This window comes from Zeus faber (assembly GCF_960531495.2).
Source record: "Zeus faber genome assembly, chromosome: 16".
Taxonomy (NCBI): Eukaryota; Metazoa; Chordata; class Actinopteri; order Zeiformes; family Zeidae; genus Zeus; species Zeus faber.
The window spans coordinates 25,992,667-26,007,685 of record NC_137202.1 but is presented as its reverse complement, the minus strand read 5'-3'; the positions used below and the strand labels follow the sequence as shown (position 1 = coordinate 26,007,685).

The 15,019-nt window shown below is 49.1% G+C and overlaps 1 protein-coding gene across 1 annotated transcript; it reads left to right on the top strand.

The window, feature by feature from the left end:
* The first annotated feature begins 12,079 nt into the window (after window positions 1-12,079).
* On the top strand, window positions 12,080-14,700 carry irf2bp2a (interferon regulatory factor 2 binding protein 2a). Its single transcript, XM_080016882.1, has 2 exons — window positions 12,080-13,272; window positions 13,565-14,700. The coding sequence occupies exons 1-2, from the start codon at window positions 12,435-12,437 to the stop codon at window positions 14,278-14,280; spliced, it is 1,554 nt and encodes a 517-aa protein (XP_079873008.1). The 5' UTR covers window positions 12,080-12,434; the 3' UTR covers window positions 14,281-14,700.
* The last annotated feature ends 319 nt before the right edge of the window (window positions 14,701-15,019 follow it).

The window sequence follows — 15,019 nt, the reverse complement described above, 5'->3', positions numbered from 1 at the left end:
GACTGGCTGTACGGTGAGATTCCCAGTTTTCATGGTTTTTGCAAGATCTCTATGAAGGGACAAAACACTCATTCACTCACTTGGGAGAGTTAATGTTTCCAGCTCTGCAGCCATGTGGAGAGGAGAGGAGGCCCACGAGGGAGGGGGGCGGTTTTGGAATGCAGAGACTGCATGGTTTATACCCCTTCAGCTGGAGTGGAGGAGGAGGAGGGAGGGGGGATTTCCCTGACTAATTTATTGGCCATTTGAATCAACCTCTCTTGCTATTTTTTTTTTATATATATTTTTAATGTAATCTCATCTAATTCGCTCCGCATGCATGAGTAAATTCCCACGCACGTGCGCGCCAGCTGTCTGAGGTGGTTTTTCCCCCCGTCGTCGCGCGCGCGCGCGTGCTCACGCGCGTGACTCACGCGCGTGTTCACGTGCGCCGCGTCCGCTTTGCTGCACTGCGGCGCGCGACGCCGCCTCGCCCGCGCCCGCGCCGGCGCGCATGCGTCAGCCGCTGACTCTGTGTTCATTCCACAGTAAATTGATCTGGCTGCTCACTAGACCGGATGGAAAAGCGCCCGTGGGGGCCGAGCGCAGCGCACTACATCAGCAGATGGGAGAGCCCGACCGTGTTGCCATCACACGGCATTCCTCCTCACTGGGCATGCGCAGTGACACCCCCCCCACACACACCCCCACCCGCAAATCCTCTCCCTCCCTCCTCTCTGCAGGGCCTGTTTAAACCAGTCTGTCGGAGGTGGTGGGGAGGAAAAGTGGAAGCGGTGAATGGTGTACGTTCGTGTGCGTGCGTGTGCGTATGTATGTGTGTGTGTGTGTTTGTGTGTGGGAGTTGTAAATGGCGTAACAACAGAGTTGGAGTCTGCTCCCTCCCTCCCTCCCTCCCTCTCTCTCTCTCTCTCTGGTTTGACCTTCAGAGCCAGGCTTGGGGACAGTAGGTTGATGGAATGCAGGGGGAAAGGGGTGGATGGGAGTGTGCACGGAGAAAGGCGGAGGCGAAGGGGTGGGGGTGGTTTCTGTATAAAGAGAAATCTGTGTAAAAGCTTTTTGGGCAGGAGAGCCTGTTAATTTTTTTATTTAAAAAAGAAAAAAAATTCTTGTCACTTAGTTTTTCCACGCCAGGCTCCTCGCCGCCGGTCGTTACAGTGACACGAAGCAGCCCGCCGCGCCGCTTCCCGCCAGATTCCAGCTGTTTACGCGGAAATGAGTGAGCGGTCATTGATCGCGTGTGACTTAGCCTCATGGTCCAAAGCTCTGCCGCCGACCCCACGAGGGCGAGTTATTTCGACGTCAAAGTGTCAATAAGTTATTCCCCTTATCACTCATCTTTTGTGAGTATTTTGCTTCGCAATTTTTACGGGGGATATTTTTTGATAAATGTATGCGTGTGGGTATGCATGACCCGCCTAACGCTAAATGCTAAGATAACCATTTTGTATTTTACCGGATGCATGAAATGAGTAAACATTTCCCGTCCTCATATTTTACAAATCATATGAAAATGTTCAAGTTCAAGCACTATAGTAGGCTACAGCTCTCTCTCTCTCTCTCTCTCTCTCTCTCTCCTATCTCGATTCACCCTGCTACTTTAAAAACAATACTGTGTGTCTAGTTATTGTTTAGTATCAGTGTATAATATTACTATGATATTATTGTAGTATGCAGTTATAGCGTTCAGTATTTATTGCAGTGTTTCTATACACTTCTAGACTGTCAGTATTTACATTTTCATTCACAAAACAGGATTAATTTCAATACAGGCCACAGTCTAATTGCATATTCAGATGCAGAAACACATCGCGGTTAGCTGTTGAGAGCAGCTTGAAACGAACAAATTCCATCGTTGAACATCATAGTGGAACGATCTTATCTAACTTTGTGACAAACGCCCACGGGTCACAGCGTTTTATTCTCATGTTTAGAATGCAGAGAACTTCCTGGTTCGCCGGCAGAATTCCTGCGTGAGTCGCATGGCCTGCAGCGAGAACATAAGGACCCTATTTTGCTGTTCTACCACCACCACCCCCCCCACGGGGCTTTGACACATTCCTCTCGTTTGCCCTCTCCGACCGCATTCTGCCCGTCCATTGTCCGTTTGTTCTGTCCGCCGCGTCGCTCTCTTTCGCTTCCCGTTTCCGTCAGGCGAGCATCGGGCCAATCAGCTGCGGAGCCTGTGATCCTCCTCGTAGCTATTTACCGCTCTGTGGACTGTTAAAAAAAAAAAAAAAAAAAAAAGCCTGAATGGGAGCTTAGCTGGCTGCTGGCTGCTGACTAAGCAGAAACACAACACCTCGAATCAGCGGCCGGGACTGACCCGCAGCCCGGGCCATCTTGTGCACGTCTATATCACTGTCTATCTTTGGAGACGATGCACTCGACAGGAAGAAAGGCATCCGCCATTGGAGTAAGACAGTAGTATATACAGTGTACTGTATAACTGTATATACCTAGAGTCTTTGTATATTATTAAAATGAGGAGAGTGGTCACTAAAAGTTCCCCCTTCTCAGTAAAAAGTGACTTATTTCACTCAAGGAAATCCTTTGAATTAGCTTTAAGGTTTAATTTTACTATGTTTTCTAAGTGAGACATTTTTAAAATAATCCCACACTCACAATTCCATTTATCTCAAAGGTAAAAAAATTAAAATAAAAAAACGATTGCACAGTCGTGTTTGTGTGGTTTTCTTTCTCGAATACATACATACGTAGTTTTACGTTTGTTTATTTACTTTTTCCCCCGATTCCACCCCGGGAACTTACTTTTCCCTTCGCCACTGTTGTTGCAGTTGAGGGCTCCGTGGAATGTGCTGATTTTGCATGTTTATTTTTTTATTTTTTTTGAAGATAACAAAGCAGCATGGGGCTAGGGTGTGTCAACTTCGGATGAGGTCACTGCCCGCTGTCGATTTTTTATGTCCGGGATTCTCTGCTGGGGGTGTCCATGACTCTTTTGTACTTTTTCTTTTTTTCGCAAGCAATGCAGATCAGAATTTCCCCAGATCAGGGGAAATCAAAATGGCTAGCATTCGTAATAATGCATGAATGGCTGTTATTACATGATCCAAGCCGAGTGCCGGGGCTTAGACCGGATTTGAAAAAGCGGCAAGAATAGAACATGCGCGACGTGCGCTGGCCCGTTCATGAGGCTGGGACAACCACAGCCCCCACCAGCCCCCCCACCCCCGCTTAAGTTCAGTGTTCCATCATTCAGTTAGACGGGCCGGAGGTGTGTGTGCGTGTGTGTGTGTGTGTGTGTGTGTGTGTGTGTGTGTGTGTGTGTGTGTGTGGAGGGTTATAATCAGGGCTTTGCTGGGGCATTCGAGTTCACTGCAGGCGTTACATGAGCCCTTATGCCTAATTCAACTCTGGTCCTGGAAAACATGCACTTACATTCAGTGTTTGCTCTCCCCCAATGAAAGCCGCTAGTCAGACAGTCTGATAGCTCAGGCCTGGAATTAGATTCAGGAAGTCATGAGATTTCCAGGTGGATCGGCTTTCCTGGAATTGTTAAGCAGGGGGATTTTTCAAAGCCTCGCGCCAGCGCACGTTAAGAGTTGCGGGCACCCGCCACCTGTATGGAATCGCACGGACACATTTTACCCTGGTAGAACTGCATGACAGCGCATGACAATATAGCTGACGAGGAAGAACAAAAAAGTCGAACAAAATACACCTTGGAAAAACCTGTCACGATGCATTTAGGCGCCGCGTGAGAAGGCAAAAACTGGGTAACTTTTACAATTGGAGCAAGGTACGGAAACGTACAAGCACTTAAACCGGTGACAAAAGGCTCAGCCCTCTGCCGTCACTTTGGTATACGCCAGCGCATGAATAATGTAGCTCTCTGCTGAACTCCCGCTGAACCCTCTCGATCAGAACAGTGTCAAGCAGAGCGGCAGCGCATGACATCCCGCGGGCGTACGCACCGAGTGACCTCCGCCAACTCTGAAAACACCTCCCGGCATGCAGCGCAAACCTCTGCACTTTTCTGGACCATTGGTGGCAGAGTATTGCGTGTGTGTGTGTGTGTGTGTGTGTGTGTGTGTGTGTGTGTGTAAGGTGGACCTTTGCACTTGTGTTGCAGCAGTAGTGCGGTAAAAGGGGATTGTCCTGTGATAAACCTGGCGACCGTTGGGAGTTGGTTAAGATACAACTAGATTAGGGGGGAATGATAAATAGAAACCGATGACTGCGGCTGGGACAGTGGAATAAACTCCCGCCCTGTTGGCAGCCAACTCGTGTTTGTGAGTGGGTGTGTGTGTGTGTGTGCGCATAAGGGCGCAGTTGAATTATTAACCCTTGTGTCAACGCAACAGATGTGTCACAACAGCATTCCGGTGAGGCGCTCATCTTGTGACAGGGCAGTGTCGTAATCAGTAAACTGTCCCAGTTGCGCGCGCACACACACACACACACACACACACACACACACACACACACACACACTTGTGGCAAAAGAGAAAGGAACTGTGTGTGTGTTGTGTGTGACAGCTCGTAGCGTGACAACTTTCTTGTTCCAGTGTGCTGTTTGTGTTTTTGGGGGTGGGGCCACTGACTGCTTGGTTGGCCTGACTGACGTCCGTTCAAACAAAAAAACTCTCCCCTTCCTCTCCTCTCTGTAAATGTTTAACAGAATCGGGATCATGTGACAGCTGAGGCTTTTCTTTCCTTTTTTTTTTTGCAAGTCCGTGCAGGGTGAACTTTGCTCACCTAGTTGTTAGGCAACCAACCGCCTGTCGGCTTAGACGGGTTTGTATCACGTGGGGAGAAAGGGAGGGAGAGAGAGAGAGAGAGAGAAGGAGATAAAAACGTAGGCAAACAAAAGCGCGGTAGGTTCTCTGGGGGGGGGGTCTGAAAAAAAAAAAAAATAGGGGGGGGTGGGGGGGGGCATGAAAAAAGTATCAACGTGCGAGGCGGCCCAAGTGGGTGACGTTGGCAGAACGGGTGTCATTGAGGAATACCCCTGGGTGTGACGAAACTTTTCAGTCATCGTTAAACCATTTTCTCTTCAAGTTTTGTCTAGATGTGACCGCCCCTCTCCCATTGTGTGTCCTATAGGTGAACTTTATCCTTCTTTGTTTGCGAGGGCGCTTTCAATCATTTGCACAGAGCGAGGTCATGTTTCGAGAAGATCGGCGCGAGAGGGGGCAGACCCGGCGGAGTCGCCCCCAGGGTAGGACGAACGGGCCTTTTTGTTTTTGAGGAACTAAACCAGTTCGCTTGCTGGCCAAACCGGTCCCGAGCCCCGTTTCGCAGTCGTCACAAACCTGAAAAAACACTCAATTTACAAGAAAACATCACCTCCGCCACACCCCACCCCACCATCACCCCTTTGGCGAGTTTGTGCCAATAAGACAAAAAGAACTCTCTCACTATCTGTGGTGTGTTTGTAGTGTTTACAGTTTGCACAACGCAAACATGCAGTGTCATGTCTCCCGAGGCTTATCATGCTCCTTCAAGGCCGCTGCACTTTCCCACAGTGTTGTCACCTCAAGCTCTGGCTTGAGGCGACTTGATTATGTGCTGGGTTTCGAATCGAGACAATTTCCCTGTTGTGAATAATGATGTCATTTGCGCCTGTGCATGTGTGTGCATGATGACATCCGGGCCTCCCTGTCATTCTCAGTGCGGCCGTGAAACCAGTTTAGTTGAACACGAGTGTCATCAAGGAATGGTGGTGACAAAGTTATTCACTTGAATCATATGCCCCAAAGTAAACAACACAGTGTGTCAAAGGTCACATTTTCGGGGGCTACATTTTCTATTGATTGAATTGATCGGACCCCCAGATTTCTGTCGTTATATATTCCCATTGTGGTAGTAGGGAGTGGTTTTGGCACCACTTGCGGGTGGGGAGGGCCAGGCCTGTCAAACCGACAGGGGACCCAGCTGCAGGAGATTGGGGTTATTATCAGAGTATTGAAAAGCTGCTGCGGTTTCACCTCGCTCTCTCCTGACAGTGAGGCCGGGCTACATTTCTGAATGCGGTGACATCACAGAACATGCCCACAAGTGGGAAGTTTATGTTCATTACTCTGCTAATTATCACCACTCCCTACTACCACACCACTCCCTGACGCTGTTGCTGAATGCGACGACAGAATGTTGCCCCCGCTGATTCCAGGAACTGGAATGCCATTGCGACAACTTGGAGTACATCTTTGGCGAAACTTTCTCTGTTGACCAGATAATCAAAGAGAGAGCGAGAGAGAGAGAGAGAGAGAGAGAGAAAGCGCAGCGAGCACGGAATTTGTGAGGCAAACCGCAGCGAAATGACAGCTTTGCTACCAAAAAGCCCAGCTTCCCCAGTAAATCTTTGCTGGGTAGAGCTACAGTAGATTGTCTAAGTTATGGCCAATGAGCTCACTGGAACCGCAGTGCCTGCCAAAAAGGCTCTGCAATTTCTTGCGCTCTGAATGCCTGTTTATAATCAAATCTAGCCCAAAATATTGAAAAAAATATATATAATTCACAGACTTGAATTTTGCTTCAGTTTAGGCTACACCCCTACTTTTGCATTTAGACTTTCTTTGTAAATGACTCATGTGCACATCTGCTTGTTTTTCTACACTACAGAAGCAGGAATATAATTGCAACGCCCGCACTGCACTATATGAACACACTCAAAACTGGCAACCGCTACGATGACAAAATACAGCTGAAAACCCAACACAGTCCCTCTGCAAAAGGAGTGTCGGGCGGGGTCAGATACTCACAGCCATGTTTGTCGTAAGTGAAATGCCCGTTACATAATGTTTACAGTGCTCATGATCCTGTCTACTCGAACAATATTTATGATGACATCTCGTGTTTACATACAGTATGCAGAGCTCTACTCCTCTCTCTCATACACACACACACACACACACACACACACACACACACACACAGACACACACATACACGCTGCTTGATTTCTAGTCCTGTCTGATTTTTTTCCGCCTGACTACAATCAGGCTATAATACCAGTGCAGACCAGTCACCAGACACTCCAGCTCCGATAAGAGCTGACGACATTTTTCTCTCAGGGATCAGCGGCGCGCCTTTGTTTGTTTGTGTGAAAGCGACAGTCGAAAGGGAGAGGGAGAGAAAGAGAGAGAGAGAGAGAGAGAAAGAAAGGGAGAGGGAGAGAAAGACTGCAGCAGAAAGACAAGAATATCTAGTTGGGAATTAGGTGCCGTCACAATGGTCTTTAGTACGGCTGAAAATACCCCAACCACCCAATTGAGGATTAATTGGGATTTCTAATTGCCTGAGCAGCCACCAACCAGACTTTAGTATTTATTTATCTTTAATATGCCCGAGATGGTTAATCTTCCTCATTGTGACGTGTTTGTGAGTGACTCATCCCGCCGAGTAAGATCCCCAACACGTGATGACTCCACAAGAATATCTCTTTGTTGTCATTGTACAAGAAGAATACAACTACATTTCTCCTCTGCATTTGACCCATCCTACACCTAGGAGCGGTGGGCAGCCGCAGTGCAGTGCCCGGGGAACAACTTCAGATCTTTTGCCAGTGCCTTGCCCGGGGGCAGCGACTGGAGCGTTAACCCCTTACACACACGTCTTTTGGTGGGAGGAAACGGGAGCACCCGGAGGAAACACGCGATAACACACGGGGAGAACATGCAAACTCCACACAGAAAGGACCTGGATTCCAACCCAGGACCTTCTTGCTGTGAGGCAACAGCACACGCTCTGTCTAGTTTGATGAGTTTACACAACACAATTCTCTTTAAAGTGCCTTTTGTGTGTGTGTGTGTGTGTGTGTGTGTGTGTGTGTGTGTGTGTGTGTGTGTGTGTGTGTGTGTGTGTTTCGGGGGTTGGAGTGCATCGGATTTCTGGTTGAGTGCAGAGTACACGGGGGGGGGGGGGTCCATGGCACGGGATACTATATCATTAGCACAGCCTTACTGAAGAAAAGTTCATAGCTTTTTCTATTCCTGGCCGCCCTCCGAAACGAATCTGCCCCTCGAGCGGCCGCCACCAACCGAAATGGATGTCAAAACAATGTTCCTCTTTTAGCCCACGTTTTTTTTTCTTCCTCTCCTTCTTCCAGCTTTTCCTCGTCCGCCTTTTTTTTTTTGTATTAACCGATTCCTTTGTCACTGCCAAGTAAGGCAGATAAAGGAATACGCTACTACCCCCCCACCCCTTTTTTGACTCAAGATGGCTGCACATGTGGCACATCTGGGTTCAAGCCTGACTCATTACTCATTTTGGGTTTTTTTTTTCCCCTCTGTGTTCCACACTGCAGCCATGGCAACTGCTGCATGTTTGGCAGAAAGCTTTTGAAGCCAGTGGAAAAAGAGAGAGAGAGCGAGAGCAAGAGCGAGAGAGAGAGCGCCTGGGGAGGGAGTATAAAGAGAGAGCAGGAGAGGGAGGGAGGGAGCGGGTGAGCAAGCTCTCAGTAGTTGGCCTACATCCAGTGTAATCATGCCATGGAGCTGAAATGAGGTCTTTGGCAGCACACCAGGTTTCTGAGAACAAAGATGTGAGCTTCTCATGTTGGCGGCAGGGCCTGCTTGGCATCCGCTGCCATTTCCCAGCAGCCCTTGCCTTGGCTGATTGCCAGCCCCCCACCTCACCCCACACACGCACACACACACCACCACACCACCCTGCCCCGCCCCGCCCCCGTCGGGGACTGCAAAGAGGATTAGAATAAAGAGAGGGAGACTTGTTTTTCACTCGCCTCCTCTCCGCTCCGGTCCAATGACATCACCTCTGCAGCCTCCAGCCCCCGGATTCCAGCGCCCAGCACCCCCCCCCGCTCCTTTCGCCCTGCCTGGACCCTCCATTTTATTTGAATTCCACCATTTTAAACCTATCTCACGGTTAGTCGTTTTGTTTGGGTTCCTGTTTCACGTGTGTACCCCGCGGGGATCCGATCCAAAGAAGACGTTTTCTCGCGGCAGGCCATGAGATGCGGGGGACGTTTTCACTTCATCATCATTGTCATCATCGTCGACGTCCCTACGTCGCGGCCGAGCTGCGGTTAAAAATAGCAGCACTGTAAACGGTATAGTTGCTTGGGGGGGAGGGGGCGGTGGGGGCCTTGAGGTAGCCATGGTTACTCACTCCCAAGAGAAATGCCAAGACTCTGTAAAGCCCTGTGGATGTTGCTACTGTAGTTTAGCTGCAAATAAACCGTTGTATTCTATAAATACATGTGGTACTGTCTTTTAATGACCCCCCCCCACACACACACACACACACCCACCCACACACCCCCCTGCCCCAACCCCCAATTTCGTGTATGCAAAACAAATTACAGTTGACTTTGCAAGACACCTCTGCAGTTGTGCTCAAATAGGTTATATAACAACAAAAATGTAAAACACGTGACACGGGGAAACATCCAGAGGTATGAAACTTCAGAGAGAATTTGTAATGATTCACTGTTGGCATGAATAAAAGATGGGCCATGTAAAACTGAGCGGGCTCAAACTGCAGCAGAAACAAAACATAACGTCAGCTTATCGGGCCGGAGACGCTGTCATGCGCTGGGTATTCCCCTTACCCCCACCCCTCCAACCACACACACACACACTAACTACTTCCTGTCTAGATTTACAGCCTGTTTCTTTTAAGTTAAACGTTTTCAAACCGACATCTTTCTCATCTCGAGTTTGATTCTGGTTATTATGCCGAGGACACAGTGCAGTCTGTGCACGTCTGGCGTCCTCGGACTCTTTCAAACAGAATAATCTTGTTGCTGCTCCCTTGTTCATATTAAATTCAAATAAAATCTCAGTAGGCCTCTACTTAATGGCGTACACAAACCCAACAGTGGAATCCAATGGATCCAATCAGAGGGATCTAAATTGTCCGTCTTCCTCCTCATTACAGCCATTTCCTATTAAAATGTTGATAGTAATTATCATCTTATTTGTTACAACTTAAAGGAATGCTAAATTCCAGTTTCAGCCCTGTGTTCAGTACTACTCAACTACTCAAAGTACTACTAACTCAATGCAAAGACAAACTGGCCGAGCTTCTATTATAGGGAAACATGGAAATACACCTTTATGATGAGGAGAAATGAAAACCTTGAAATTAATTCCTAGTTGTTTTAAATTGTTTAGTTGTTATTGTTTTCCCTGACACATTAAAGCACTGCTTCAAGTCAGTTGGGAGTTGCCAGTTTGCCAGCTGCCTGTACTGGCAACTCTACAGCGCCAACTCTTGAGTTTCTGAGAGTTGGTTTTTGAGTGTCAAATCTCCAATAATCATGTTTTAATTTTTACCTGCCATAAAGACGCATCACTCAAATAACTTGTTTTTGAGGCGGCGGCGGCAGGTGTGTATCCCTAACTTCCCGCAGGAGCTAGGCTAATTGATTTGCCCTGCGGCTATGCACTGAGTTAACGCAGTTAGCATGCTGCCTGACGCTGTCAAAACCAATTTGATATTGTACTTCTTGTTTGAACCTGGCTAAGATAAACAGCATCACTCTCCTGGGCAGCTTTTAATGTATAAATCGTTTGTTACTTTTCCAGCCTTCGTGGCTCCCAACCGCAGTTGGGAGGCCTCTGCTGTTGTGCTAGCCTGTTTTAGCTCAGCCCGTAACAAGCGTTTTACCAACAGTCCCGACCAACTCCGCAACTTGCACTTTATTTCAGTATGGCGGCGCACGGCAACGCACCAGGCAACCTCAGGGCTGGGCTGGGCTTGCAACAGGCTTTAATTTACAACCAATATATTTTTTGTATGTTGGGAATGTTTTGTGTGTGTGTGTGTGTGTGTGTGTGTGTGTGTGTGTGTGTGTGTGTGTGTACGTGTGTGTGCGTGCGTGCGTGCAAACCGTCTCGCTTCCTCTTTCCGACGTCACGCGGGGCTTGCACACACACGTCCCGCTTTGTGTCTGCAGCTTTCAGACGCATTGCCTCACCCAAAGCCCCCGCGGCGAAGCTGCTGCACCGGGCGGATACGGGGACACTTCTCCCGGGGCCGGATCACACGTGTACGTGGACGCATTTCTAATCTGCGTTAACACGTTATTTCCACATAATAATAATAATAATAATAATAATAATAATAATAATAATAATAAAAACAAAAGCAACAACCAATCCCTAAAAAAGTCTGACATCGGGTTGTTTATGACGAGACCTTGCTCTGGCAAAGATACGGAAGCCGATTGTTTTGTTTTTTTTGTCGTTGTTGTTGTTGTAGTTGTATTGAGTTAAACAATAACTCAACATTAACTTATTGCATCATATTCGCGTTGTAACCCAGATCCAACACACTGGAACGCCGCCACGAGAAAGACATTTATTTTCTGTTATTTTTTATTTATTGACCCGAACCGAATAAAAATAAATAAAAGAATACCACCCCCCCCCCCCGCTGCGCTGGAAACATGACGTCATCGCGCAACATGTAAATATATTAAATAAATATATATATATACAAATATATTTTTCATTTTAGGTATAATAGTAGTAATATATAGGAAAATAAAAAATTATATATTTAGAAAAAATAAATTACTTCTGTATAATTATATAAATATTCCAAGCGTGACCCACCTCATTCATTGCAAACCAGTAGTAATCTTTGTGCATTGAGAAAATCAAGCCTCGCCTCCGCCTTCTCTGCAGATCCGACCATTGCTATTCCTCTTTATTTATTTATTTTAAAACTCGTATTTTAGTTGGCGCCCCCCGAGTAATCTATCGTCACGGTGCCACTTAAAAATAATTATAAAAATAAACAAAAATGAAAATAAACAAGCCTGTAATGATCCGTTTTGGTAGCGGTAGTATGGCGAGGATCCGTGCGGACTAGGTGGTTATTATTCCCACCCCACGGCTGGTTGTAAGCACTGCAGACCGGTGGGTGGGTGTAGTTTTTGGCAAGAGTTCAGCTGATTTAAAAAAAAAACCAAAAAAAAAAACCCGTGTGTGTGTGTGCTGGTTACTGACAGAGCCTGCGCTAAAAGGTGGGGGTTGAGGTGGTGGTGGCGGCGGCGGGGGGCTGTCGAAGAATCAAGTAAATAGAATGGGAGCCGTGGAAGCGCCGGGTGACGTCACGGCTCCACATCGCGCCCCACGTCGCGCCGTGTAGTCACCACCAGTCAGGGCGGAGGGAGGCAGAGAGAGGAGCTCCGGAGTAAAGCACACACCGACCATGAAGCTCTCCCGCTAAACCCCACTGTCGGCAGCGAGGAGGAGATAGGACCGAGCTTCCCTTCCAGTAGAAGCGGATCTCTTGTTGTTGTTGTTGTTGTTGTTGCAGGGGGGATCGGATTGGAGACATTTGAAAAAAAAAAAAAAAAAAAAAAAAAAAAAACCTACCTGGGAGAAAAGGAGAGAAAAGGTATTTTTTTTTGTATTTAGGGTCCCCCCCCCACTCTCCGCGTGTGCGTGTGTGTGTGTGTGTGTGTGTGAAAAGAAAAGAAAAACAAAAACAGACAAATGTCGTCCGCGGCGGTCGCTGCCTCCAGAAGGCAGTCGTGTTACCTGTGCGACTTGCCGCGCATGCCGTGGGCGATGATCTGGGATTTTACCGAGCCGGTGTGCCGCGGCTGCGTCAACTACGAGGGCGCGGACCGCATCGAATTCGTGATCGAGACGGCGCGGCAACTCAAGCGGGCGCACGGCTTCCAGGAGGGGAGGTCCCCGGGGGGGCCCGGGGGGAAGTCGCAGCTCTCCGGCAAGGAGATCCAGGCGATCAACCACGCGGCCGCGGGGGATCCCGGCTCCCGGCCGCCGCAGCCCCTGGACCGCTACCCGCTCTCCTCGGACCGTCCGCCTAGACTGGGTCCAGAGTACCAGTCCGGGCGGCAGGCGAACGGCATCCCCGTGCCGAACGGATTTCCCAAACCGGACGAGCCGCCAGAGCTGAACCGCCAGAGTCCCAATCCCCGCAGGAATAGCGCGGTCCCCCCCAATCTAGTGCCTTTGGTGAACGGGAGCATACCCCCGGTGCACGCCGTCAACGGCAGACCGGGACAGATGGGGCTGCCGTCCGCGTTGTCGTCCGGTAGCCCGAGCGACCTGGGCAAGAGACCCGCCTCGGTTTCCAGCACCGAGCACGAGAGGGAGGTGAAGGACAAGCACAGACCGGACAGCCTCACGCCGGAGATCCCGGACAGCCACAAGAGCAGGGGCGACCAGGACTGGATGGGCAAGGGCAAGACGGTGAGGGACCTGATGGCTCTCCACACGTTCGACAGTAGGTTCAAGAAGGACCACGCTGCCATGCAACAGAGGGTTATGGGCTATGAGGCCAGTGCCACAGCTTCCAAATCAGGTAGGCACTACTCAAGTGATTTATTGATATGCGTGTGTGTGTGTGTGTGTGTGTTACTAAACATCGGTAGCATATTTGTGTTTTCACCTAGTAAATACAATAACAGAGATATAATAAAGGTGTTAGTATGGAAGAAAATTCTCTCTGTTTATATATGGTGCTATTGTTATGCAGCATGTGGTGCAGCAGGGAACAAGAACGGGAGCTTCCTTTGCAGTGAATTATTCATTCTTCATTCTTGTCTGCTGCTGTGGCTCGACTATGTTGTTTAACCCTTTCCCACCCCCACCAGACCGAGGAAAACACCCCCGGAGCATGAAGAGAAAAGCCTCGCCCGAACCGGAGGGCGAGGGGACGGCCGCCAAGCTGAACGGGGAAGGGCAGCAATGGCTGCCGCCGCCGCCTGCCGACGGACTGAAAATGCCGCCGGTCCCCCCGCCGAGCTTCGCCTCTCCCCCCTCCACGATATCCCCCCACTCCCGCACCACCCCGCCCGAGGCGGCGCAGAACGGCCAGTCCCCCATGGCTGCGCTGATCCTGGCGGCGGACAACGCGGGCGGAAACAGCTCCCCCAAGGACGCCAACCAGGTGCACTCCACCACCCGCAGGAACAGCAGCAGCCCCCTCTCGCCGTCCTCCATGAGCCAGAGGCGGCTGACCCAGAGGGAGGCGTCGGGCACCCCCCACGTGCCGGGCATGGACCAAGTGCACCCGCAGAGCATTCCGGACTCCTCGGTACCGGGCAGCATACCGCTGTGCTGCACCTTGTGCCACGAGCGCCTGGAGGACACGCACTTTGTTCAGTGCCCGTCCGTGCCCTCCCACAAGTTCTGCTTCCCGTGTTCCAGGGAGAGCATAAAGCAGCAAGGCGCCACGGGCGAGGTGTACTGTCCGAGCGGAGAGAAGTGTCCCCTGGTCGGTTCTAACGTGCCGTGGGCTTTCATGCAAGGAGAGATCGCGACCATCCTTGCGGGAGACGTTAAAGTAAAAAAGGAAAGGGACCCTTGATTTTTTTTTCCTTTTTTTGTCTGAACACTTTTTTGGGATGGGGAAGGAAAGAATATGAGTATAAATATATAAATATCACATACATACCATTCAAACAAACTAACGGACTTGTACATATTGGACCCAAGGGAAGAGTATACTTCGTAAACATGGTTGTATAATTTTTGATTTTTGAATACATTGTGTTTCTATATTTTTGAAGATAAAGGTATGTACTCATTATAATGGACTATGTTCCTCTTCGTTGATGTTTAACAAAATTCTTGATGTACTTTTAGGTCTGGTGGCAGTTCCTGTTTAACGTAGAATGTGACTAATGCTACTCTACGAGCACTTGGCAAAAACTGAAATGCTTTTAGCTGTACTTGTATGCACTTGTTTAAAAAAAATTGCCAAATACAATTTCTGATCTTGTATGAACTCATTGTCTGAGCTTGCTTCATTTTAAACGGCAACACCAGAACCCACTCGCTCCTACGTGAGTCAACGTGCAAGACGCGGGCCCCGCTCTTACGCACAAGCCTGTTGTGACAGCGCGGGGGGAGGAGGAGGCGGGCGCGGGGGGGCTGACGCACTCTGCACCGTGTAAATTTAGGGTCTTGCTCCGAGCTGCGGAGCCGGTGCAGAAGTGCTGCGGACAATCGGACGTGCATTTTTATTTATTTATCCATCTATTTATGTATTTGTTTATTATACGCTGCGAAAAGAAGGGACGCGTTGTTCGAAGTCCCGGCTCTCT

Bases quoted from the DNA above. Each gene is read 5' to 3' on its own strand.
- irf2bp2a (XM_080016882.1), top strand. From the start codon at position 12,435: ATGTCGTCCGCGGCGGTCGCTGCCTCCAGAAGGCAGTCGTGTTACCTG. The intron at 13,273-13,564 runs GTAGGCACTACT...CACCCCCACCAG, and splicing joins TGCCACAGCTTCCAAATCAG to ACCGAGGAAAACACCCCCGG.